Source organism: Felis catus, chromosome B2, assembly GCF_018350175.1.
Source record: "Felis catus isolate Fca126 chromosome B2, F.catus_Fca126_mat1.0, whole genome shotgun sequence".
Lineage (NCBI taxonomy): Eukaryota > Metazoa > Chordata > Mammalia > Carnivora > Felidae > Felis > Felis catus.
The window spans coordinates 136,380,142-136,404,464 of NC_058372.1; the positions used below are offsets into that span (position 1 = coordinate 136,380,142).

At 41.5% G+C, this 24,323-nt stretch overlaps 1 protein-coding gene across 1 annotated transcript in view; it reads left to right on the forward strand.

Moving 5' to 3' along the window:
* The window catches only part of ESR1 (estrogen receptor 1), a 276,181-nt gene that overhangs the window by 33,629 nt on the left and 218,229 nt on the right, over positions 1-24,323 (forward strand). The window contains 1 exon segment of the mRNA NM_001024231.1: positions 7,770-7,960. Within this exon segment, the coding sequence (NP_001019402.1) occupies positions 7,770-7,960 (191 nt within the window).

Sequence of the window (24,323 nt, forward strand, 5' to 3'; positions counted from 1 at the left end):
CTCCAGCTCCATCCACATTGCCGTATTTCATTATTTCTCATTGCCAAGTAGTATTCCATTGTATATATAAACCACATCTTCTTTGTCCATTCATCCATTGATGGACATTTAGGCTCTTTCCATAATTTGGCTGGTGTTGAAAGTGCTGCTATAAACATTGGGGTACAAGTGCCCCTATGCATTAGCATTCCTGTATCCCTTGGGTGAATTCCTAGCAGTGCTACTGCTGGGTCATAGGGTAGATCTATTTTTAATTTTTTGAGGAATCTCCACACTGTTTTACAGAGCGGCTGCACCAGTTTGCAGTCCCACCAACAGTGCAAGAGGGTTCCCATTTCTCCACATCCTCATCAGCATCTATAGTCTCCTGATTTGTTCATTTGACCCACTCTGACTGGCGTGAGGTGGTATCTGAGTATGGTTTTGATTTGTATTTCCCTGATGAGGAGCGACGTTGAGCATCTTTTCATGTGCCTGTAAGCCATCTGGATGTCTTCTTTAGAAAAGTGTCTATTCATGTCTTCTGCCCATTTCTTCACTGGATTATTTGTTTTTCGGGTGTGGGGTTTGGTGAGTTCTTTATAGATTTTGGATACTAGCCCTTTGTCTGATATGTCATTTGCAGAATATCTTTTCCCATTCTGTTGATTGCCTTTTAGTTTTGTTGGTTGTTTCCTTTGCAGTGCAGAAGCTTTTTATCTTCATGAGGTCCCAATAGTTCATTTTTGCTTAATTCTCTTGCCTTTGGAGATGTGTCAAGAAAGAAATTGCTATAGCTGAGGTCAGAGAGGTTTTTTCTGCTTTCTTCTGTAGGGTTTTGATGGTTTCCTGTCTCACATTCAGGTCCTTCATCCATTTTGAGTTTATCTTTGTGAATGGTATAAGTAAGTGGTCTAGTTTCAACCTTCTGCATGTTGCTGTCCAGTTCTCCCAGCACCATTTGTTAAAGAGACTGTCTTTTTCCATTTGATATTCTTCTTTGCTTTGCCAAAGATTAGTTTGCCATACTTTTGTGGGTCAATTCTGGAGTCTCTATTGTATTCCATTGGTCTATGTGTCTGTTTTTGTGCCAATACCATGCTGTCTTGATGATTACAGCTTTGTAGTAGAGGCTAAAGTCTGGGATTGTGATACCTCCTGCTTTGGTCTTCTTCTTCAATATTACTTTGGCTATTCAGGGTCTTTTGTGGTTCCATACACATTTTAGGATTGTTTGTTCCTGCTTTGAGAAGAAGAAAGCTTTGAGAAGAAAGCTGGTGCAATTTTGATTGGGATTGCATTGAATGTGTAGATTGCTTTGGGTAGTATTGACATTTTAACAATATTTATTCTTCCAGTCCATGAGCATGGAATGTTTTTCCATTTCTTTATATCTTCTTCCATTTCCTTCATAAGCTTTCTATAGTTTTCAGCATACAGTTCTTTTACATCTTTGGTTAGGTTTATTCCTGCAATTGTGGTGCAATTGTGAATGGGATCAGTTTCTTTATTTGTCTTTCTGTTGCTTCATTATTAGTTATAAGAATGCAACTGATTTCTGTACATTGATTTTGTATCCTGAGACTTTGCTGAATTCATGTATCAGTTCTAGCAGACTTTTGGTGGAGTCTGTTGGGTTTTCCATGTATAATATCATGTCATCTGCAAAAAGTGAAAGCTTAACTTCATCTTTGCCAAGTTTGATGCCTTTGATTTCCTTTTGTGGTCTGATTGCTGATGCTAGAACTTCCAACACTATGTTAAACAACAGCGGTGAGAGTGGACATCCCTGTCGTGTTCCTGATCTCAGGGAGAAAGCTCTCAGTTTTTCCCCATTGAGGATGATACTAGCTGTGGGCTTTTCATAAATGGCTTTTATGATGTTTAAGTATGTTCCTTCTCTCCCAACTTTCTCGAGGGTTTTTATTAAGAAAGGATGCTGGATTTTGTCAAAGGCCTTTTCTGCATCGATTGACAGGATCATATGGTTCTTATCTTTTCTTTTGTTAATGTGATGTATCACATTGATTGATTTGCGAATGTTGAACCAGCCCTGCATCCCAGGAATGAGTCCCACTTGATCATGGTGAATAATTCTTTTCATATGCTGTCGAATTTGATTTGCTAGTATCTTGTTGAGAATTTTTGCATCCATATTCATCAGGGGTATTGGCCTGCGGTTCTCTTTTTTTGCTGGGTCTCTGTCTCCTTTGGGAATCAAAGTAATGCTGGCTTCATAGAATGAGTCTGTAAGTTTTCCTTCCCATTCTATTTTTTGGAACAGCTTGAGAAAGATAGGTATTTTCTCTGCTTTAAATGTCTGGTAGAATTCCCCAGGGAAGTCTTCTGGTCCTGGACTCTTATTTGTTGGGAGATTTTTGATAACTGATTCAATTTCTTCACTGGTTATGGGTCTATTAAAATTTTCTATTTCTTCCTGTTTGAGTTTTGGAAGTGTGTGGGTGCTTAGGAATTTGTCCATTTCTTCCAGGTTGTCCAGTTTGTTGGCATATAATTTTTCATAGTATTCCCTGATAATTGCTTGTATTTCTGAGGGATTGGTTGTAATAATTCCATTTTCATTCATCATTTTATCTGTTTGGGTCATCTCCCTTTTCTTTTTGAGAAGCCTGGCTAGAGGGTTATCAATTTTGTTTATTTTTTCAAAAAACCAACTCTTGGTTTCATTGATCTTCTCTACTGTTTTTTATTTTTTTATATTCTATATTATTTATTTCTTCTCTGATCTTTATTATTTCTCTTCTTCTGCTGGGTTTGGGGTGTCTTGCTGTTCTGCTTCTGTTTCCTTTAGGTGTGCTGTTAGAGTTTGTATTTGGGATTTTTATTGTTTCTTGAGATAGGCCTGGATTGCAATATATTTTTCTCTCAGGACTGCCTTCGCTGTATCCCAAAGCATTTGAATTGTTGCATTTTCATTTTCATTTGCTTCCATTTATTTTTTAAATTTCTTCTCTAATTGCCTGGTTGACCCATCCATTCTTTAGTAGGATGTTCTTTAACCTCCATGCTTTTGGAAGTTTTCCAGACTCTTTCCTGTGGTTGATTTCAAGTCTCATAGCACTGTGATCTGAAAGTGTGCATGGTATGATCTCAATTCTTTTATACTTATGAAGGGCTGTTTGTGACCAAGTATGTGATCTATCTTGGAGAGTGTTCCATGTGCACTCAAGAAGAAATTATATTCTGTTGCTTTGGGATGCAGAGTTCTAAATATATCTGTGAAGTCCATCTGACCCAATATATCATTTAGGGCCCTTGTTTCTTTATTCTCTGTCTAGATGTTCTATCCATTATTGTAAGTGGAGTATTAAGGTCTCTTGCAATTACCACATTCTTGTCAATAAGGTTGCTTATGTTTGTGATGAATTGTTTTACATATTTTGGGGGCTTCTGAATTTGATGCATAGATATTTATAATTGTTAGCTCTTCCTGATGGATAGATCCTGTAATTATTATATAATGCCCTTCTTCACCTCTTGTTACAGCCTTTAATTTAAAGTCTAGTTTGTCTGATATAAGTATGGCTACTCCAGCTTTCTTTTGACTTCCAATAGCATGATAGACAGTTCTCCATCCCATCACTTTCAATCTTAAGGTGTCCTCAGGTCTGAAATGAATCTCTTATAGACAGCAAATAGATGGGTCTTGTGTTTTTTTTTTATCCATTCTGATACCCTATGGCTTTTGATTGGAGCATGTAGTCAATTTACATTCAGTGTTATGATTGAAAGATATGTGTTTAGAGTCATTGTGATATCAGTAGTTTTCATGCTTGTAGTGGTGTCTCTGGTCCTTTGTGGTCTTTGTAACATTTTAGTCACAGAGTGCCCCTTAGGATCTCTTGTAGGGGTGGTTTAGTGATGATGAATTCCTTCAGTTTTTGTTTGTTTGGGAAAACCTTTATCTCTCCTTCTATTCTGAATGACGGACTTTTAGGTAAAGGATTCTTGGCTGCATATTTTTTCTGTTTATCACATTGAAGATTTCCTGCCATTCCTTTCTGGCCTGCCAAGTTTCAGTAGATAGGTCTGCTACTACCCTTATGTGTCTACCATTGTACATTAAGGCCCATTTATTTCTAGCTGCTTTCAGAATTCTCTCTTTATCCTTACATTCTGCCAGTTTCACTGTGATATGTCGTGCAGAAGATCGATTCAAGTTATGTCTGAAAGGAGTTCTCTGTGCCTCTTGGATTTCAATGCCTGTTTCCTTCCCCAGATCGGAGAAGTTCTCAGCTATGATTTGTTCAAGTACACCTTCAGCCCCTTTCTCTCTCTCTTCTTCTTCTGGAATTCCTATGATACAGATATTGTTCTGTTTGATTCCATCACTTAGTTCTCTAATTCTCCCCTCGTACTTCTGGATTTTTTAAATCTTTTTCTCAGCTTCCTTTTTCTCCATAATTTTATCTTCTAATTCACCTATTCTCTCCTCTGTCTCTTCAATCTGTGCAGTGGCCACCTCCATTTATTTTGCACCTCATTTATAGCATTTTTAAATTCATCAGGACTATTTTTTAGTCCCTTGATCTCTGTAGCAATAGATTCTCTGCTGTCCTCTGTGCTTTTTTCAATCCCGGCGATTAATTTTATGACTATTATTCTAAATTCTTGTTCCGTTATGTTGCTGAAATCGGTTTTGATCAATTCGCTAGCTGTCACTACTTCCTGGAATTTCTTTTGAGGAGAATTCTTCTGTTTCGTCATTTTGTCTAGTTTTCTGTCCCTTATGCGTTTTAAAAGTTTGTGTGCTCTGCACCTGTGAGCACTGCTGTATTAAAAGAGGGTCATACACTGTCCAGAGCCTGGCCCTTCAGGAGGTGTTTATTCGGAGATTGTTACTTGCTCTCTGTTGTTATGACTTTGGTTATTTTATTACCCTACTCATAGTGATATTTTTGACCCTCCACCAGGTGTGCTTTGATTTGTTCCTTGGAGTAGCCCTGTAAAGGAAAACAGACAAACAGGACACAAAAACACGCAAACACACGAATAACACAAACAAATAAACACAAACAAAAAACTAAAGACTAAAAACAAAAAACCCAAAAACACTGACTACAAGTAAAGAGGGTGGAGGCGGTGCTGATGGAAGAGCACATACAAGGAGAGAAATGCATGGAGGGGGGTAGAAAAAATAAACACTGATTTAGGCAGAGAGACTAAAAGACTTAATCCAGAGAGAGAGAAAGGAAAATAAAGAAGGAGGCGGGGAAAATGAAATGAAGATAAAGTTACCCAGACAGAGAAACTATGTGGCTTGATTATTCCAGACAGAAAGGAGTGTAAAGAAGGAGGTGTAGAACATGTTATCAAGACAATGGATTAAATATATCTGTTTAGAGAGACCAATAACCAGAGTAACCAGCCTAGGGGAGGGAAGAGATAAGGAGGAGAAAGGGTGAGTAGAATATATTTATATATCCAGAGTTGACCTAGAGTTAATCCAGGCAATGCTGCACCGCTTGTTGGGAGTAGCTGTCTGCAGGGTCTGGGCCCATCTGGTGGCTACGCAGTTACCCAGCGCAAGGGGGCGTGGTTTGGCGTATATGGACCCACCTCCACTATGGGCGGGGGAGTGATTCCTGAGGCCCCGCCTTGGTTGGTTGAGGGGGGGGGGGATGGTGATCCCTCAGTCTCTTCTCCACGGAGCCAACCTGGTGGACTCAGTTTGAGTCGTCCTCACTCCGCGGGCGCAGATGGGGCGGTTCTTTCTTGCTCCGCCAACTCCCCTGACCCGCGCTTGGCTAGGATTCAAAGTCCCGCTCCGCGCGTTCTGGCGCTGGGGAAGCGCCTCTCGGTGCGTGATATGTGGTCTCGGCTGGTTTTGTCTGTGCCCCCCATGCTTCAGAGAGGACCGCCTTCTCCTACTGTGGACTGAGCCGCTGCCTTCCCCGGGAGCCCCCCGGGTGGCGGACGCAGGCAGGCTTTGTCTTTTCCCACGGCACTCCAGGGAAACGGCCGCTTTTTCCTCCTGCAGACTGAGCTCTCGCCCAGCCACTTGCGCGCAGGGTGGCGGACACAGGCAGGTTCTGTGCTATCGCGCAGCCCTCCAGGGAGGGAACCACTTTCTCCAGCTGCGGACTGAGACCTGACCTACCACGGCACCCAGGGCTGGCGCCCCTCCTCCCCAGGTGTGCGAATAGGGAGCCCGCCCCAGTCCAGAGAAAGCCCCGCAGTTAGAATCAGATGCCTCTCAGTCTCAGTTCGAGGCCTTTCTCCTGTCCAGCTACGGTCCTGCACTTCCCTACCCGCTCTTTCTCTTCCCTTTGTCTCTCGGCAGAAGGGGGTCCCTCCCCTCCGTGCCCACGGGGCCTTTTTTTTTTATCTCCCCCAGTTCGCAGTTACCCACCTATCTTTTTTCGAGTTTCTCATTTTCTTCCTAGTAGATTCAGTCTCTTTTCCTCCCAGGCTCTGGGGTTCAAAGTCCTTTGGCTTCTACACTTCTTTGTTTGAGAGACGCAGGAAATATGGATTCCCCCTACTTCTCCGCCCTATTGGCCAATAAAAACCCTCCTAATCCCTATATTCTTCAGTGACCACCCCATCTCTGTCTCTGCTCACTCTCATCCAGAGTCTCAAAGGAATGGCCTTCTCTCATTTTGATTTCCTCATACTCCATTCACGTTTCTATCACTGGCTTTTGGCTTGTGCTGTACTCTTCCGCCCAAACTCCTTGCTGAGGTTCCTCTTTGTCAACCCTCACTTCATTTCATCAGTCCTTGCTTTACTGGATTTCTCTGCCCCATTTGGCACTATTAATCCATCTACCTTCTGAAAGCTTTCTACTTCTTTAAAACTTTTTACTTCTCCATTTCCTTGGTTCTTCCAGAACTGACTGTCCATTCTCACATTTCTTTCTGAGGTATGTTTCCTCTGTGAAATTTTTATAGGTTGGAGTAATTGTCTGTGTTCTTCTGCTCTTCTCATTCTACATATTCTTTTTTTTTTAAAATGTTTTATTTATTGTTGAGAGACAGAGACAGAGTGTGAGTGGGGGAAGGGCAGAGAGAGAGGGAGACACAGAATCGGAAGCAGGCTCCGGGCTCTGAGCTGTCAGCACAGAGCCGGATGTGGGGCTCAAACCCATGAAGCATGAGATCATGACCTGAGCCGAAGTCAGATGTTAAACCTACTGAGCCATCCAGGCGCCCCTTATTCTACGCATTCTTAAAAAGGAGTATTGAATATCGAATGGCATCCTTAAATTAGAATCGAGTTGTAAAAATTGATATCAAGGGTTACATGGTAACAATGACATGAAAATGTGAATTGCTATCTTTCTATACATGTTCAGAGTTGTTCGTCAGTTCGTTCGAGTTTCGAATGCCCCAGCTGCTTTATACTTTGTCTCTATTTCCTAAGGCTTCTTAGTGTGTCTAGAATTAGAATGAGCATTGGTCTCTAATGGTTCTGCATTAATTTTGAATCCCTGAAAAAAAATGAATAAATCTATTAGAAACCACTTAATTTCATTTTGTCATTTTCTAGATAATATATTCTGGTGTAGGCAGTCCATTTTTTAAGCAAGTTTGCAATAAACAATTTCCCGTCAAGGTTAATATAATAGGCAAACACCTTTTGCTGCAACAGCTGGCAAGAGGTAATGAAAGATTAGCTTACATTATGATTCATTATTTCAAAATGTCAGAATAAAGTGGATCTTCTGCATCCCCCAAGCCTCTTATTCTTTGGAAGAGGGTACATGTTTTGCTTTTCTAATGTTAATAGATTCACTGTTTTTTATTTTCTATTTTTTTTTTTTCCAGGCCCACTTCAGACAATCGGCGCCAGAGTGGCAGAGAGAGATTGGCCAGTACTGGTGATAAGGGAAGCATGGCCATGGAGTCTGCCAAGGAGACCCGCTACTGTGCAGTATGCAATGACTATGCCTCAGGCTACCATTATGGAGTATGGTCCTGTGAGGGCTGTAAGGCCTTCTTCAAGAGAAGTATTCAAGGTAATAGTGTGTTAAAAGCGACCTATTCCACTTTTAATCCTGAGGGGGGAAGCCACTGAAGAGGGAAGGCATAAGAGCAGCCATTTGTCGAAGAACACTAATACCTAGTAGGTCCGCTAGTATCTCTGGTAGAAAGATAGTGAAAAAAAAGTTCTCAGGAGAAAGGGTTGACAAAGACCAGGACAGTTGTGGCTGAGTAATTACGCTTCCTCCATTTGGCAAGATCCAAGCAGTCTTGAGCAACCCTACGGGAAGAGGACTCCAGTAGCTGGGTATTGATATGTTTGTGCCCTGATGAGGGAAGGGCAGGTGGATATTCATGTGTTGTAGGCAACTAAGCTTATAGGATACTGTGTAATGTTAATTGTCTGTACATGATTACCTTCCCACCTTGGCTGTGTCGAGACATGTATTCTGTTCTGATCTTTGCTCCGGACCAATTCTAATTTAACTTGGTCTTCTCTCGCTTTTCTTCCATCTCTTTGTTGTCTCAGTGGATGAAATGACCTTTTGCTAAAATGAGAAGACACAATAGCTGTGACTTGTAATAGGGGGGCATATTATCTGTATAAGCAGTTATTAAGTATTTACTTGTTACATTTCATTCACCTGTCTGCTTGATCCTTTTCTTGTATATGGTTTATCAAGTACAGCTTCTCCTTTCTACTGCCACCTACAATTTATTTCTACTCCAAGAGTGTCTATAATATTGTATTTTAGAGTATGCCCTGGGGGGAATACCATTCATTTTTACTACTGAAAATATCTATGCTAAATTTCCTTTGTCTGACAGGAATAGCAATCTGATAGGAGTTTAGGTTAGCTGAATTAACTTTGTCTTGGTCCATTTTAAAAGCAGTTTTTTGACAGTTATTATTTTCAACATCTTTTAGAAATCTTCTGTAATACTTGGGCTTTTTTTGTTGGATTTCTTTTTTTTTTTTAATTTTTTTTTCAACGTTTATTTATTTTTGGGACAGAGAGAGACAGAGCATGAACGGGGGAGGGGCAGAGAGAGAGGGAGACACAGAATCGGAAACAGGCTCCAGGCTCTGAGCCATCAGCCCAGAGCCCGACGCGGGGCTCGAACTCCCGGACCGCGAGATCGTGACCTGGCTGAAGTCGGACGCTTAACCGACTGCGCCACCCAGGCGCCCCGAGGATTTCTTAATAAAATTAATGATATTCTCTGATAGTAAATTTTTGTTTATATATGTATTATATATATGTATCCACACAAAGATATATATAAATAAATACACACACACACATATATACCTATATCTATGTGTTCAAGCAACATAGATTATTTAATTTTACCAACTGATACTATATTTTTAAAAATTTTAATGTTTATTTTTGAGAGAGAGAGAGAGAGAGAGAGAGAGAGAGAGAGAGAGAGAGAGAGAGAGAGAGGATCAGAAGCAGGCTCCAGGCTCTGTGCTGTCAGCACAGCCCAATGCTTACCTTTACTAAGCACAACACTTTACAAGGCCCTGGAGACACAATTATAGGAAAGACATGGTCCTTATTCTCATAGACCTTAAAAAGTAATGGGAGCGTTGGACAAATAAATTGGCAACCAAATTACAGTGTGAAAAGCGCCAAGATGAGGGTGAGTGCAGGGTGTTACAAGAGTCCAAACTTGTCTCAGTGCTGGTGGGTGTGAGTCAGGCTCTGAGGATGTTTCTTGATTTAAAATTAAGTCTGGAGGATGAGGCAAGTGAGCAAAATGAAGAAAGATGGGATGGGTGTTCACTTACAGGAATGAGCATATGAGCAAAGACCAGGAGGTGAAATGGAGTTTGGGGAGTTCTGTGAATAGTTATTAATAAAATTGACCCTTAGATTAAACAAAGACATTCTTGAGCCATGTATATATTCTTAGGTTATGTAGAAACCAAGTAGTTTATTTCCTTTTTACTTGAGTAGCATTTGTATGTATTTGATTTGTTTGTTCATATAAGAGGGAATACAAGAGCATGTTTAGTGATTTCTTGTCCCATTTTCTCATGATAGTCTTGATAACTTGCAACTAAAAAGTTTTACTGAACTTCTTTGGCTCTTTATAAGTCACACTGCCCCTCAAACCTATTTAAGGACAGTGAAGGGTCTGACATGCAGGTAGAAACTTCTGAAGATGCTGTAGCTGTCCCTGTTTTTCTTGTTACTTAAGAAAAGAGCTAGAAATGAGTATCCATCAGATTGCTCTAGTGCTCTAAGTGTTTTCGTTGAAGAGGTAAAGTGTTTGATTTGAAAGCATACAAATTTTCATCCACTACTTAGTGTATAAACTTGATTACTCAAGAAATTGAGTAATGGCCTTCAGTTAAACATACTGTTTTTTTTTTTTTTAAAGAAAAGTCAAAGACACTATTTAAGGAAGGGGTAAATGGAATATTATATGGAACTTGTTAATCATTGCAGGTGGAGAATCAGTGTTTCTTAAGATGTATTGTAAGCAGAGACTTTGGATGAGTTATATAAGCAGATGTGATGATTGGTTCAACAGCCAGGTACTACTTTTGAGTGTTGTTTTGAGGAAAAAGGACTCCCCTGAACTCACTTCTTCCCTGACACTATCATTTCAAATGGTCATGAGGTACAGTGGAATCCCAAGTCTATCTGTACACCATTAGCTATGCTACCGCTTCATGTTATCTCGCTAATGTGTATATAGAAGATGGTGACTGTTAGATCGAACAGACATGGTCCAGGCAGGTGTTGGATTAAAGGTGAGCTAAGATCCTAAGGACATCAGGGTGATACCAGGGTGGAGTCTGGTTATGGTTCAAGACAGTGGGGTCTTGGGTCCAACAAGGATAACTGAGAAGCTTTATCTATCAGGCCTTAGAAAGCTCTGGTGGGGGCGGGGGGAGGTTGGAAGGGGGTGGTGAGACATTCCAGCACCCTGGATAGCTCCTTCAACAGCAGCTGAGGATAAGCAGAGACTTTCTGAAGACCTTCAGTCCACTTAGTTGGGTCCATCCACTTTGTAGAGCTGTATTAAAAGAGAACTTAGTTCTTTCATGCCTAGGAACTCACCCTTGTTCACCCACGCTGTATTAGTTTTTATGTTTAGTTTCCTATTTCTGGCTACCTTCCGGCTTGACATATGTACCCATGCCTGAGAAAAGTCCAGAGGATGGGGGATAAGTGGAGGCTGCTCTCTCATTATGTAACTATTTTCTCTCTGGAATCCTTTCAGAGATATGGCTCAAAGTTGAGGTCTGGCAGTATATGCACACAAAAATACTGAATCTTTGATCTTCATATTTCACACTTGCCCCTCTACCATCTAGTCTCCATGGAACAGCAGGTGAAATCTTTTAAATATATTAATCAGGTCATGTGGTCTTAAAACTCACTGCTCTCGAAGTCCAGATTCCCTTCTATGGCTTAAAATACTCTTCACTCCCTTAGTCCTGCTTATTTCTCCCCCCCCCATTCACTGCAATCCAGCCACAGTGGCCTTCTTTCTCTTCCTCCAGCACACCAACCGTGTTCCTTCCTCAGGACCTCAGCATGTTTTCCCCTTTGCGTGCAACATCTGGATCTTTACTCTGCTGCTTTCTTGTCATTTGGATCTCTGCCCAGGATCGCTTTCTCAGAGAAATCTTCCCTGATTACCTTAGCCAAAGTAACCCTACAAATGTTTGCCCCTAGTTTTTTTTTTTTTTTTTTTTTTAATGTTTACTCCATTACTCTTATTTTTACTTTAAGGGCCTTAAACCCTTAATGAAGTTCTTTTATTTATTCATTTGGTTGATGATTGTCTGTACCAGGTGCTGCTTCCCCATGTTCCCACCCAAACTTGAATGTAGGTAAGCTCAGTGAAAGCTGGTTTCAGATCTGGTCTGCCCTGTGAGTTACTGTTGTACCAGTGCCTCTGGTAGTGTTGGGCACATCTCTGTTAAATAGACTATGACAAGGGGCACCTGGATGGCTCGGTCGGTTGGGCATCTGACTTCAGCTCAGGTCATGATCTCACTGCTTATGAGTTCGAGCCTCACATCGGGCTCTGTGCTGACAGCTCAGAGCCTGGAGCCCACTTTGGATTCTGTGTCTCCCTCTGTCTCTCTCTGCCCCTCCCTAGCTCATGCTCTGTCTCTCTCCTTCAAAAATAAATAAACATTTTAAAAAATAAAAAAATAGACTGTGACAAGAGGTCAAAAGAATGGCAGATAAAGACTGCTATAGGATGTCAGAGAAGGAGGAAATTTCATTCAGTAAGGCCAGTAAGAGAAGCATTAATGCAAATGGCGTATTCAATATATGTCTAAAAAGAAATGAAGGATTTTCATAGACAACAAGAAGTCTGGAAAATAATTCCAGAAATGTGAAGTAGCATAAGCCAAGAAAAGCTCAGTGGAAATGGAGTAAATAAGTCTTGGGAGAACAGGGGCTTACTGTTCTCTTTCTACCTCTTTTTTTTTTTTTTCTCTTCAGCCTTTTAAAAAATGTTTGTTTGTTTGTTTGTTTGGAGAGGGAGAGAGAACAGGGGGGAGGGGCAGAGGGTGGGGGGAGAGAGAATCCCAAGCAGGCTTTGCATTGTCACCAGAGAGCCCCGCGTGGGGCTCCATCCCACAAACCTGTGAGATGTGACCTGAGCCAAAACCGAGAGTCAAATTCTCAACCGACTGAGCCACCCAGGCATCCCTCCTTTACAGCTTTTTGGAAGTAGGCACTCCCCAGCATCTGTAATCTGTTTTCCTTTCATTTTCCCATCGTTTTTTTTTCTCCACCCAGTTTCCTAGATAGTCTCAGGCATATCTGCTATGGGTTTAGTTGTGCTTCCCCAAAAGCCGTGTTGAAGTTCTAGCCCCCAATGCCTGAGGATGTGACGTTATTAGGAAATAAGGTCTTTGCAGATATAATTTGTTGAAGTCACATTGGCCCTTAATTGAATAGGACTAGTGTCCTTATAAGAAGAGGGACGTTTGGATACAGAGACAGGGAGGAGGATGCCATGAGCCGATGAAGAGAGAGATTGGAGTGATGTGTCTACATGCCGAGGAACACCAAAGATTGCTGGCAAAAGCCAGAAGCTACGAAGAGGCAAGGCATTGGTGTTCTCCACAGCGTTCAGAGAGCATGTGCAGTGGAATCCCAAGTCTATCTGTACACCATTAGCTATGCTAGCACTTCATGTTATCTCGCTGACAACTTGACTTCAGATTTTTAGCCCCCAGAACTGCGGGACAATACTTCATGTTGTTTTAAGTTAGTCACTTGTGTTTTGTTACGGAAGCCCTAGGGAAACAATATTTAAGCCCCTAAGTGCCACAACTATGCAAATATCTCCCACAGCTAGCTCCTGCCTCCACCTTGCTTCCTGTAGCGACTCCTCAAGTGTCATCATTGGACACCAGCCACTCCTCCCTAGGACTGCTGTTTGTGTCTGTTTCCCGATTGTACCCTCAGGTACCCGTGCTTCAGCCCTTGCAGTCAGTCTCTTCGCCTGCTCGCTGTGCGGCACCGCCCCTGAGGTTTCCCAGCAGAACTGTTGTGTAGTCTGTTGAGACCATGTCTCTCATTCCCCCTAACTTCATCCAATTCCCGCTAACTTTCTCCAGGATCACTGCAGTCATTTGATTTTTCCTTTTGCCTTCTCCTTCACCTAAACCATTGGGTTCATTTGTTTTTCCTTCTTCCAAGCCATTGTGCACACTGCCCTTCTACTAATGTTCTTAGAGCAAATCACTAATCATGTCAATACCTTGTATATAAAGAATGCTTTAATGACTTTCCTGGCCCATGGAATAATCCTTAGGCAACCGTTCAAGAATTTCCAAATCACTGTTTCTACTTTTGACTTGTTGTTACTCAAATATGAGCATTCCATTTCTTTGCTGGGAATTTCTTTCCAAACTTAACAGTAAAGTTTCTTTCTATTCTAGTCAAAAGTTACTGTGATCAAACCTTTTCTGCTGTTAATGCAGAAGTTCTCCCCTGTGGCCTTCTGTGTTACCTTGTTCCCATTGTCTGGGACTGTGAGTATTTGTGTAGATGTGTCTTTCTGTTACGGAATGTGAGCATCTCACAGGTAAGGCCCAGATCAAGGCTTAATCTTTATTATTATTATTATTATTATTATTATTATTATTATTATTATTTTAGCATGTGCACAAGAGAAAGATCTTACGAAGGCCCCATGCTTAGTATGGAGCCCAACATGGGGCTCAATCCTATGACCCTGGGATCGTGATCTGAGCTGAAATCAAGAGTCAGAATCTCAACCAACTGAGCCACCCAGGCTCCCCAAGTCTTTGTTTTATAGGAGCCATTCAGTGAATAAACAAAAGTATGAAAGGAGGTTAGAATCAGTGTGTGGGCTTTAGGTAACACAAAACCATTGCATTTTTTTTCAATAATAAGAAAGATAGGACAAAACACACTTTAATTAGGATTAACCTGCCAGAGGCATATAGGAGAGACCACAGAGGGAGAAAGTGGAAACATGATGACTACATTGGCTGGTATTCCAATAGCTTAGAAAGGCTAAAAATCTTGTCTTTTGGGAATTTGTGAAATGGGGCAAAAAAGAAGTAGACTGAAAGATATTATAATGAAAGAATCTACATTGCTTTAAGATGATTCAGCATGGGATGTCTGGGAGAGGAGGGGGTTAAAAAGTATCAGACACAGAGGAAGAATAATGGTGTCATCACCTGAGCTGAGAAGAGCAAGAGAAAGGCCAGTTAGAGAGGGGTTGGGGTGAGTTCAATTCCAGACATACTGAATTTGACATGATAGCTGGGTGTCCAGGCAGAATTACCCAGCAGATGCAGAAAGTGAATCAGCACTCTGCAGACGATCCAGGGGTGGGGATTTGAATCAATTTCCTGAATTAATTTTAAAGAAACTTAGTGAAAAGAATGGTTTAAGTGCTTCCTGAGGGCTGCCCATTATTAATAATGGAGAAGTAACTCCAGAAACTTCCTCTTGATTCTCATAATAATGTATTATGAGTTCCCTGCATCTTACCAAAACCTTGCAAGAAACACTCTTATTATTAAAAGTGTATGTTTGAGGCCCTTCTAAAGAGGAAAATCACAAATTAGCCCAAGAGGGCCAAATGCTGCTCTCCAGGAGCTTACAATTTAAAAAAGAACATGCTGGCTCCATCACATTAAGCTGTACAAATAGTAGACGGCAGGAACAAATATAAGCATTTTTATGATTTTCAAATAAAAAGCAGGTTTTCCCCCCCAAATTATTTATACTGTGGGAGTCCACAGACATCCTTTCTAACCCAGAGCTTGCCTAATCCTTCCATTATTTCCACTTCTCATTTTTACTCTCCATGTTGTAGTCACGTGAGGTTGAGGGGCAGAAGAATTTCACCGTGTACACATACGAGTATTATGTAATTTTCAAATGAAAGCATTTTAATGAAACTTTATGAAAGAAAGGCCTGACCCCCAGGTATTGGTAAATTTGCTAGATGTTTGGCTCCTGGTTCTCATCAGACGAAAAGAAAGGCCCCGCCCCGAGATTCAAACCCCAGAACTTCTTTCCATGTAAGAATGTCATTCTCATTACCACTTGTAGGTACTTGCTAGTCTTGATTGCCATCGTATGAAATTAGATGTGTGTTCTCACCCGCACGCATGCATTGGAGGAAGGGCTCAGAAGAGCAAAATCATAGTCTTTTTTACCTGTGAAATGATAGCGGCTCGTCCTTTTTTTCCCTTTGGCCAAGTAATCTTTACCTTGGAGATAATTAAGACAAAAAGCATTTGACAAATACAATCAGTATAGAGCCCCTATTTCTTGGCAGCTCTTGTGGACACAGCTGAAGCTTTCAGAGGTCTTTAAAAACCATGGCAACAAATGCCTTTGAAGGGTAAGCAAAGGTTCCAAATGTTTTTAATCGCTGGTGTTTTTTATGTTACCGCTTCAAGCGTTCCTCTTCATTTTTTGTTCATCTGATTGAAATTAAATTTCCAATTTCCCTACTAAGTGGTTCTGTCCTGGTGATGGCATCGACGATTTCCATTAAAGTGATAGACTTTGTGCCCGTATGTAGTGGTTAAGCATATCGACAATGCCAGTAGAAAGCCTTACTTACGAGTGGCAATAATTTCACGCAAAATTATACATAGCCTTTAATTGGCACATTTTCAGAGGGCATCAACTACCTCTCAAAATTATGTGCTCATATTGTTCTTATAAAACCTACCAGTGGAGGCCCATGGCCCAATCCTGCCCGAATTTCTTTCCTTCATAGAAAGCTGCTGTCAATACCTTTAAAATGCTCTATCCTTTTAAAGAGCATGGCCTGTTTTCCTGATGCTCAGAGAAAAGTATACTTTGAGTGTAGACTGCTCATTTCTGAACAATATATTCTACTTTACTATTTCAGGTCTGTATATACAGGGTATACTATAGCCTGCCTTTTGACGGAAAAGTAACATTCAAGAAGAATCTATTTCATGAATCTATCATTTACTTGGTAAAACTTTTTCTTGCTGTTACGTTAATTCTCTGCTCAGGTGCAAATTATGGAGCAGATTTGATATTTTTGAAGGGAAGAACTGCTTTCCTTGAGAGAGAATAGAGCGGGGAAAATACACCTCTTATTTCTCCCCACAGTTTCATCTTCCTTTCGCTGGTAGAAAGAGATTTCATGTCTTCAGTTGCTAAGAAATAAAGGATCAAAGAAGAAAACAATTTAATTGTCGGGGAGCCTGGGTGGCTCAGTCGGTTAAGCGGCTGACTTCAGCTCAGGTCATTATCTCTTGGTTCACCAGTTCGAGCCCCGCATTAGGCTCTGTGCTGATAGGTCAGAGCCTGGAGCCTGCTTCCGATTCTGCGTTTCCATCTCTGTCTCTGCCCCTCCATGCTCATACTCTGTCTCTCTCTCTTTATCAAAAATAAATTAAAAAATTAAAAAAAGAGGGGGCGCCTGGGTGGCGCAGTCGGTTAAGCGTCCGACTTCAGCCAGGTCACGATCTCGCGGTCCGTGAGTTCGAGCCCCGCATCAGGCTCTGGGCTGAGGGCTCGGAGCCTGGAGCCTGTTTCCGATTCTGTGTCTCCCTCTCTCTCTGCCCCTCCCCCGTTCATGCTCTGTCTCTCTCTGTCCCAAAAATAAATAAACGTTGAAAAAAAAATTAAAAAAAGAGGAAAATAATTCAATTGTTATTAATTATTAACTATAATGTCTCTCTACAATAGGTAGTATTCTGTTTTCTTTGAGAAAGAGTATACAGATTTAAAATTTTATCCAAATGAGCATCATTTTTATCTGATTCATTTGGCAGTTTCAGAATCATGTGTCATGTATTAGGAAATATGGAGTGAATGGGTCGCTAGATTACATTTATAAATATGAATTTTTTGGTAATTGAAATCTAAACACAATGCCCTGGAAGAATGGCTACACCACTTTAGTGTATCTCATTAAGTGCACAATATTTTCCTTATACACCAGAGAAAACAAATTACGGTGTGTAAGATAATAGAAATTCATGATTGTTTTGTTCCTTTGACATGTTCGAGTTACTAATAAGGGGATTCACTTGAAAATTATGTAAAAGTGCATTTGCCACTTCTATTAACCAGGGCCATGGTGGTACCTTATTGTCACCATAACAATGGTCTTCTCTTCTATTTTTATTTTTTTTTTAAGTTTGTATTTATTTATTTTGAGAGTATGTGTGCTTATGAGCTGGGGAGGGGCAGAGAGAGGGAGGGAGAGAGCCTGATGCAGGACTTGACCTCATGAACCGGCAGATCATGACTTGAGCTGAAATCAGGAGTCAAACGCTGAACCTGTTGAGCCCCCAGGTGCCTCGTTTTGTTTCGTTTTGGTTTGGTTTTGATTGCTAAGATGCCAGTCACTCCAAGTACGCCTTCCCACTGCAGAGTAGCCCTGTCTACCCTCTACCTCGTGCACAATCCCTTGCACTGGCTTCTGTGTTTATTTATTTGTTTATATATTTTTTCTGTGTTTATTAAGTTAATTTGCAATATGGCTTCACCAGACCCTCGTGGGATTTGCGTGTCTTCACCTGTGGTTTCTGGCACATGTCATTCTCTTCCCTTTTCACCGCCTGACCTTCTAAGGACTGTGGTCTCTCTTTTACTTGACTCAGTCCTTGTTTTTCCTTCCCGTACTCTTCCCAGCACACGCGTACGCACCCACGGACCTCCCTGCTCATGTTCCTCACAAGTGCAAAAACATTTAAGCCAGAGACCCTGAAATCCTGGGAAGGATTCAGCTTGTACACAAAGAGAAAGGTTGTGAAATATATATTACACCACAGAAGAGCTCAACTCTGCACTGCCAGAGACGTCTCAAAATAGGATACAGGGACAGAAGAGTATTTCGGAAGATAATGCTATGAGTTGAGAGGAGGGAGCAGACACTGCTCTGGAGCAAACTCGAAGACGTTGTGGAGGAGATGGTGCTTAGAGTGGTATGTGTCCCAGGGCACCTGAGTGGCTCAGTCGGTTAAGCCACCGACCTCAGCTCGGGTCATGATCTTACAGTTCACGAGTTTGAGCCCCGCATCGGGCTCTGTGCTGACAGCTCAGAGCCTGGAACCTTTTTCTGATTCTGTGTGTCTCTCTCTCTGCCCCTCCCCCACTTGTGCACGCGCTCTCTCTCAAAAATAAATAAAAACATTAATAAATAAATAAATAAATAAAAAGAAGAAAGTGGTATCAGTCCTGAGGACCAGGCAGGGAATTCTGCCTCGTTGTAAACGTGCCGTGATTTGCTGTGATCGGATCCTCCCTTTTGCACCTTCAGTGCTGTAGAGTGTTATGTAGTGTTTTAGAAGAGCATGGGTGTTTTGCTATTTGTAACCTATTAAAAATGTTTTTTTTAAATGTTTGTTTATTTTTGAGAGAGAGACAGAGTGTGAGCAGGAGAGGGACAGAGAGAGAGACACACACAGAATCTGAAGCAGGCTCCAGGCTCCCAGCCGTGAGCACAAAGCTTGACGTGAGGCTCAAACCCACCAACCGTGAGATAAGAACCTGAGCTGAAGTAGGACGCTCAGCCAACTGAGCTACCCAGGCGTCCCACTATGTGTAATATATTTAAAAAACATAATTCCACGTGTATATCTGCATCCCTATTATTATCAGCGCAGTGTCTAGAAGTTGATAATACTTTACTCATTTCCAGCATGTGAGTAATGTTTTATTTCAGCTTATTTTTGAAGTTTGACATGAGTGATGTTAATAAATATCTAAAGATGTTCCTCTGTAGTAATAATAACGCAGCTGTTCTGGAGATAAATACAGTTGATATTTGATGTGGAAGAAAACAGTTTTTCCCAAGCTAAGATGTATTTAGGATGCTCAACATAGACTTCATAATTGTTTTTTAAGTTTATTTATTTTGAGAGAGAGAGAGAGAGAGAGAGAGAGAGAGAGAGAGAGAGGATGAGTGGGGGAGGGGCAGAGAGAGAGAGAGAGAGAGAGAGAGAGAGAGAGAGAGAGAGAGAATCTTAAGCAGGCTTCAGGCTCAGTGTGGAGCCTGATGCAGGGCTTGATCCCACAACTCTGGGACTGTGACCTGAGCTGAAATCAATAGTCAGATGTTCAACCAGCTGAGCCACTCAGGTGCCCCTGACTTCATAATTTTTGTGTTTGCAACTTTCTTGATATTTTTCGTGGTTTTAGCTTTATGAGATATCTATGAAAATGGCCAGAGACTTTTGCTTTCAAGAATTGATATAAATGTTCCCATAATGTGAACCATTAGTAGGTGATAAACTTAGATACATCCTTCAATTTTTAAAAGCATGGCAGTAAACCTGATCTTGGAGAAGGAAGAAAATGGTTTGGTTAGTTTTTATCAATTGTGTATAGGATGTTTGAAAGACTTCATTTCCCCTCCTTCCATCCTTTCTATAGCAATTTATCTTAGCAGTTGGTGTGAACGCATGAGATGACAGAAGTATTTGAACCTAGATCCCCCAAATGGGCTTTTTTCCATTCTGCTGCCTGTTCTGCCAGTGTTCCTCCCTGGAGTTTTGTAAATCCAGGGGAAGGACAGGAGGAGCAAAGTGCATGCTGGCTTGGGTTTGGGGCTGAGGGACCCTCCTCCTTTTTTCTTGCTCTTTTTCTCACATCTACTTACTGAACCAATTAAGGCCATCAGAGTCACAATACCTGAGTTTGAATCCACTTTTCCTCAAGATACAAGTACTGTTAAAAGTCTTACGGACCATTCTTTGCTCATAAAATACTTCTTAGGTGGCCACTTTTTCTGAATACAAGACAGGAGAAAGAGCTTGAGTGAAAGGTTTCTTGTAAACACTTTTTTTGTGTGTGAATGCATACACATGTATACACACATAGGTACATACGTAAATATGCGTATTCACATATATATATAGAGAGAGAGAGAGAGGGAAAGAAGTATGTACAAACTTTGGAGATATGTACTATAAAGTATTAACTGTGACTCTCTGAGTGATAGGATTATAGCTAAATTTTATTTATTTTTTTGCTTATCTACTATTTTTTTTCTACAATAAGCCTCTTTACTTAATAAAAATATTATGTTAAAAATCCATGCTGCGGGGCGCCTGGGTGGCTCAGGCGGTTGAGCGTCCGACTTCGGCTCAGGTCATAATCTCGTGGTTTGTGAGTTCGAGCCCCACGTTGGGCTCTGTGCTGACATCTCAGAGCCCACTTCGGATTCTGTGCCTCCCTCTCTCTCTGCCCCAACTCACTTGCATTCTGTCTCTGTCTCTCTCAAAAATAAATAAACTTTAGAAAAAAAATCCATGTTGCAATTGATGAACTGATTTCCTTAGTAGAGAAAGATCATTATGTATCCTACAAGTCTTCATACTTTATTTTCAATGTCTTTATTCTTTGTTTGCAAGAGGACAAGTTTGCACTGAAGTGCAGCTTTCATTTTATCATTCATGACCCCAAGTGAAATTGCATCAGGTGAACATTAGGTAGCCGAGGTCAACAAAATATCATTTCTTCTGGATTGTTGAGAAGCTATGACAAAGGAAGAGAAAGAAAGAACTTGTGTCCATGATAACAACAGGGATCTAGGTCTTTGCAGCAGCTGGCCTGACCAGCAAGGATGAAATACTGGAGTCATGCAGCCAAACAGTGACTGTGTCCTCTAACCATACATCCTGGAGAGCAGGACCCAGCCTCCGGGCGGGGCTGGGTGTTATCACTTGTTGATTGCAGTTGCACAGTAACAGAAAAACCTTCCTGAAATGAGGAATGGCAATTGCAAGAGCCCAGGGGTAGGGGCTCTTAACTTCCTTTTCATATTTCTCAAGTCCTACTACCTTCGAAAGGCTTCCTTGTATTTCCAAAGGATGTCCTCAAAGTCTTAAAATGTAGTCATTCAAGAGAATTAGAATTAGTAAGAGTTTTTCCCCCTTTGATTTGAATATGGCAGTACAGCCATTGAAATTCATCAAGTTTTGAGTTGGAATGTGGCTTTTATCCCTTGGTGTCTTAGCTTTGTGTTTAAGGCACTAGACTATGTATGCATTAGAAGAGCACTGCCAAGGCCTTTCAAGAACAAGGAACACTTTAAAAGGGGATAAAATTTGAAGACTTGCACACGACAGTGGTTATACTGTTCCTCAGCGTTCCCTAATTGAGAAAAGGCATTTTGACAAGCTTTCACACAAGGAGTGGGGCTTTCCAATGCATTTGCATCGTCTGTTTGCCATAAAGCCCACACACATTTGAATGGACGACATATGTTAAATCAGTCTGGGGACAGCGCTTGCTCCTTACCTTAATAGTCTGCCCTTTGCCATTAACTCCATGCCAGTGGCATGGGGAACAACTGATGAAATGAACCCTAGCAATTCATTCTGCTCCCACTTCTTCATTTAGAAATTTTGTATATGTTTTGTTCTGAAAGTAGTTGGATTAAAAAAAAGTCACCTGGGGGAGCCTGGCTGGCTCAGTCGGTTAAACATCCGACTTCGGCTCAGGTCACGATCTCGCGGTTTTTGAGTTCGAGCCCCGCGTCTGGCTCTGTGCTCAGAGCTCAGAGCCTGGAGCCTGCTTTGGATTCTGTGTCTCCCTCTCTTTCTGCCCCTTCCCTGCTCATGCTCTGTCTCTGTCTCAAAAAGAAATAAACATTAACAAAAAATTAAAAAAAAAAAAAAGAAAGTCACCTTGAAGTAGCTGGAAAAATCGAAAGCAAAGCAATTTGCTTTCAAAGCCCGTTATCTTTGCCTGCGGTGGACTAATCACTGTAATGATTCTGTTTTGTTTCTTTGTTACAAAAAAAATAATAATAACTCTATACCTTTAAGGAGACTTTGCGATAGAAAACTCCCCAGTGACAAGGAGCTGACCCTCTGTGTTTTGGGATAAACTATCTGAAGTCCCAGGAAGTTCTGAGCTTTGCATCCGCTCCTGGCTACCCCAGTTCAGGGTCAGTAGTGCAAATGTAGAGGGCCTTCTCTGCACTAATGTGCCCCGAGGAGAAGCTGTTTCTTTTTGCCTTGGGGCAGAGAGAATATTTTGTTGCCTTAACTCTGAGAAATATCCAGAATGTCTTAGTGATTTTCTTTTTTAGAGATATTAAATTTTCTCACTTGACTCTCATAATGCTGGAGCTTCTTTATCCAAATTAAGTTTAGTTTTTGAGGCCATTCTCTTTTAAAGCCCTTCATTTTCACCTCCTTGAGAAGGCAGCTCTTTTAAAATACTCCTGCTGATGGGGCGCCTGGGTGGCGCAATGGGTTAAGCGTCCGACTTCAGCCAGGTCACGATCTCGCGGTCCATGAGTTCGAGCCCCGCGTCGGGCTCTGGGCTGATGGCTCAGAGCCTGGAGCCTGTTTCCGATTCTGTGTCTCCCTCTCTCTCTGTCCCTCCCCCGTTCATGCTCTGTCTCTCTCTGTCCCAAAAATAAATAAACGTTGAAAAAAAAAATTAAAAAAAAATACTCCTGCTGCTATTAGATTAGCCCCCTTTTCTCTTGCATAGTCTGCTGGTGCACGGTGAAAGCTGTCAGAGCCAAGGAACCAATGACATAGGCAAGGTGAGAGGTAAAGAAAGTTGGATGTGACTGGGAGCAGTAGAGGAGTGTGGGATGTGCAGCCTGGCAGCTGATGGGGGTCCTGCTTCTGGGGGGGGACTGCTGTGCTGGAGGAGAGGCAGCAGCCGATTCGGAAGTAGACCTGGCAATGGATCACAACAGACTGGATTTTGAGGGAGAAGAGGGGGATAATACTGAGATGGTGGGTCGAGGATGCTTGAATTAAAAAAAATTTTTTTTTCAATGTTTGTTTATTTGAGAGAGAAAGACAGAGTGTGAGCGGGCAGAAAGAGGGGAAGACACAGAATTGGAGGCAGGCTTCAGGCTCTGAGCTGCCAGCACAGAGCCTGATGCGGGGCTCGAACTCACAGACCTCGAGATCATGCTCTGAGCCGAAGTCAGCCGCTTACCCAACTGAGCCACCCAGGTGCCCCTTGAGGGTTTTTTTTTTTTTTAAATGATGCATTTTGATGACTGAGCAATAAACCTGGGAGTTGAATTTGAGATGGGTCCTGGCCCTCCACCCTGCTTCTTGACCCATTCCTGTTTGTTTTTAGTATCCTATCTGTGAATTGACATATTACTTTCAATTGCTTCACTCCCCCCCCCCCCCCCCAAGGAGTTTAGCTCTGTATTTTAAGTAGAAACAAGATCACTCACACCTGGCCTCTGTCCCGTTTAGGACCGCCCTTTTGCTTAAAGCTATAACTGAATTAGGGATTGCTGTGATTTATGGTTTGTGGTATGCCGTCGTTTAAGTACTTAATAGTATATTTAAAGTGAAAGGAATGGAAATTAAAGACCGAGTCATTTACCAAGAAATAACGGGTGAGATTGATTTATTTCTGCAAGACTTAGTGGAGATTTGTTCCTTTCTTCAAAATCGGCTTTGTTTCCATTACCAATTAAGTGGAGTGAACTGTTATAAAAAGGTGAGTGAGTCAGGCTGTGGGAGCATTCTTCCAAGAAAATCTTACAGGAGCAGTCACTGTGGGGCTGTTTTGTACCTGGTGATAAGGCAGTAAATTCAGAAGGGGTCAGAAAAATAGGGCTTGCTCTTCATTAAGTCTTACTTTTTCCTTCTTTCACCTATGTTTTTCGACTTTCATGACATACAAAATAGCATGGCTGTTTTATTTTATTTTATTTATTTTATTTTATTTTATTTTATTTTATTTTACTTTATTTTATTTTACTTTACTTTATTTATTTTAGAGAGAGCATGAGCAGGGGAGAGGGGCAGAGGGAGAGAGAGGGAGAATCCCAAGCAGGCTCAATGCTCAGTGCAGAGCCTGACGTGGGGCTCCATCCCATGACCTTGAGATCATAACCTGAGTCAAAATCAAGAGTCAGATGCTCAAC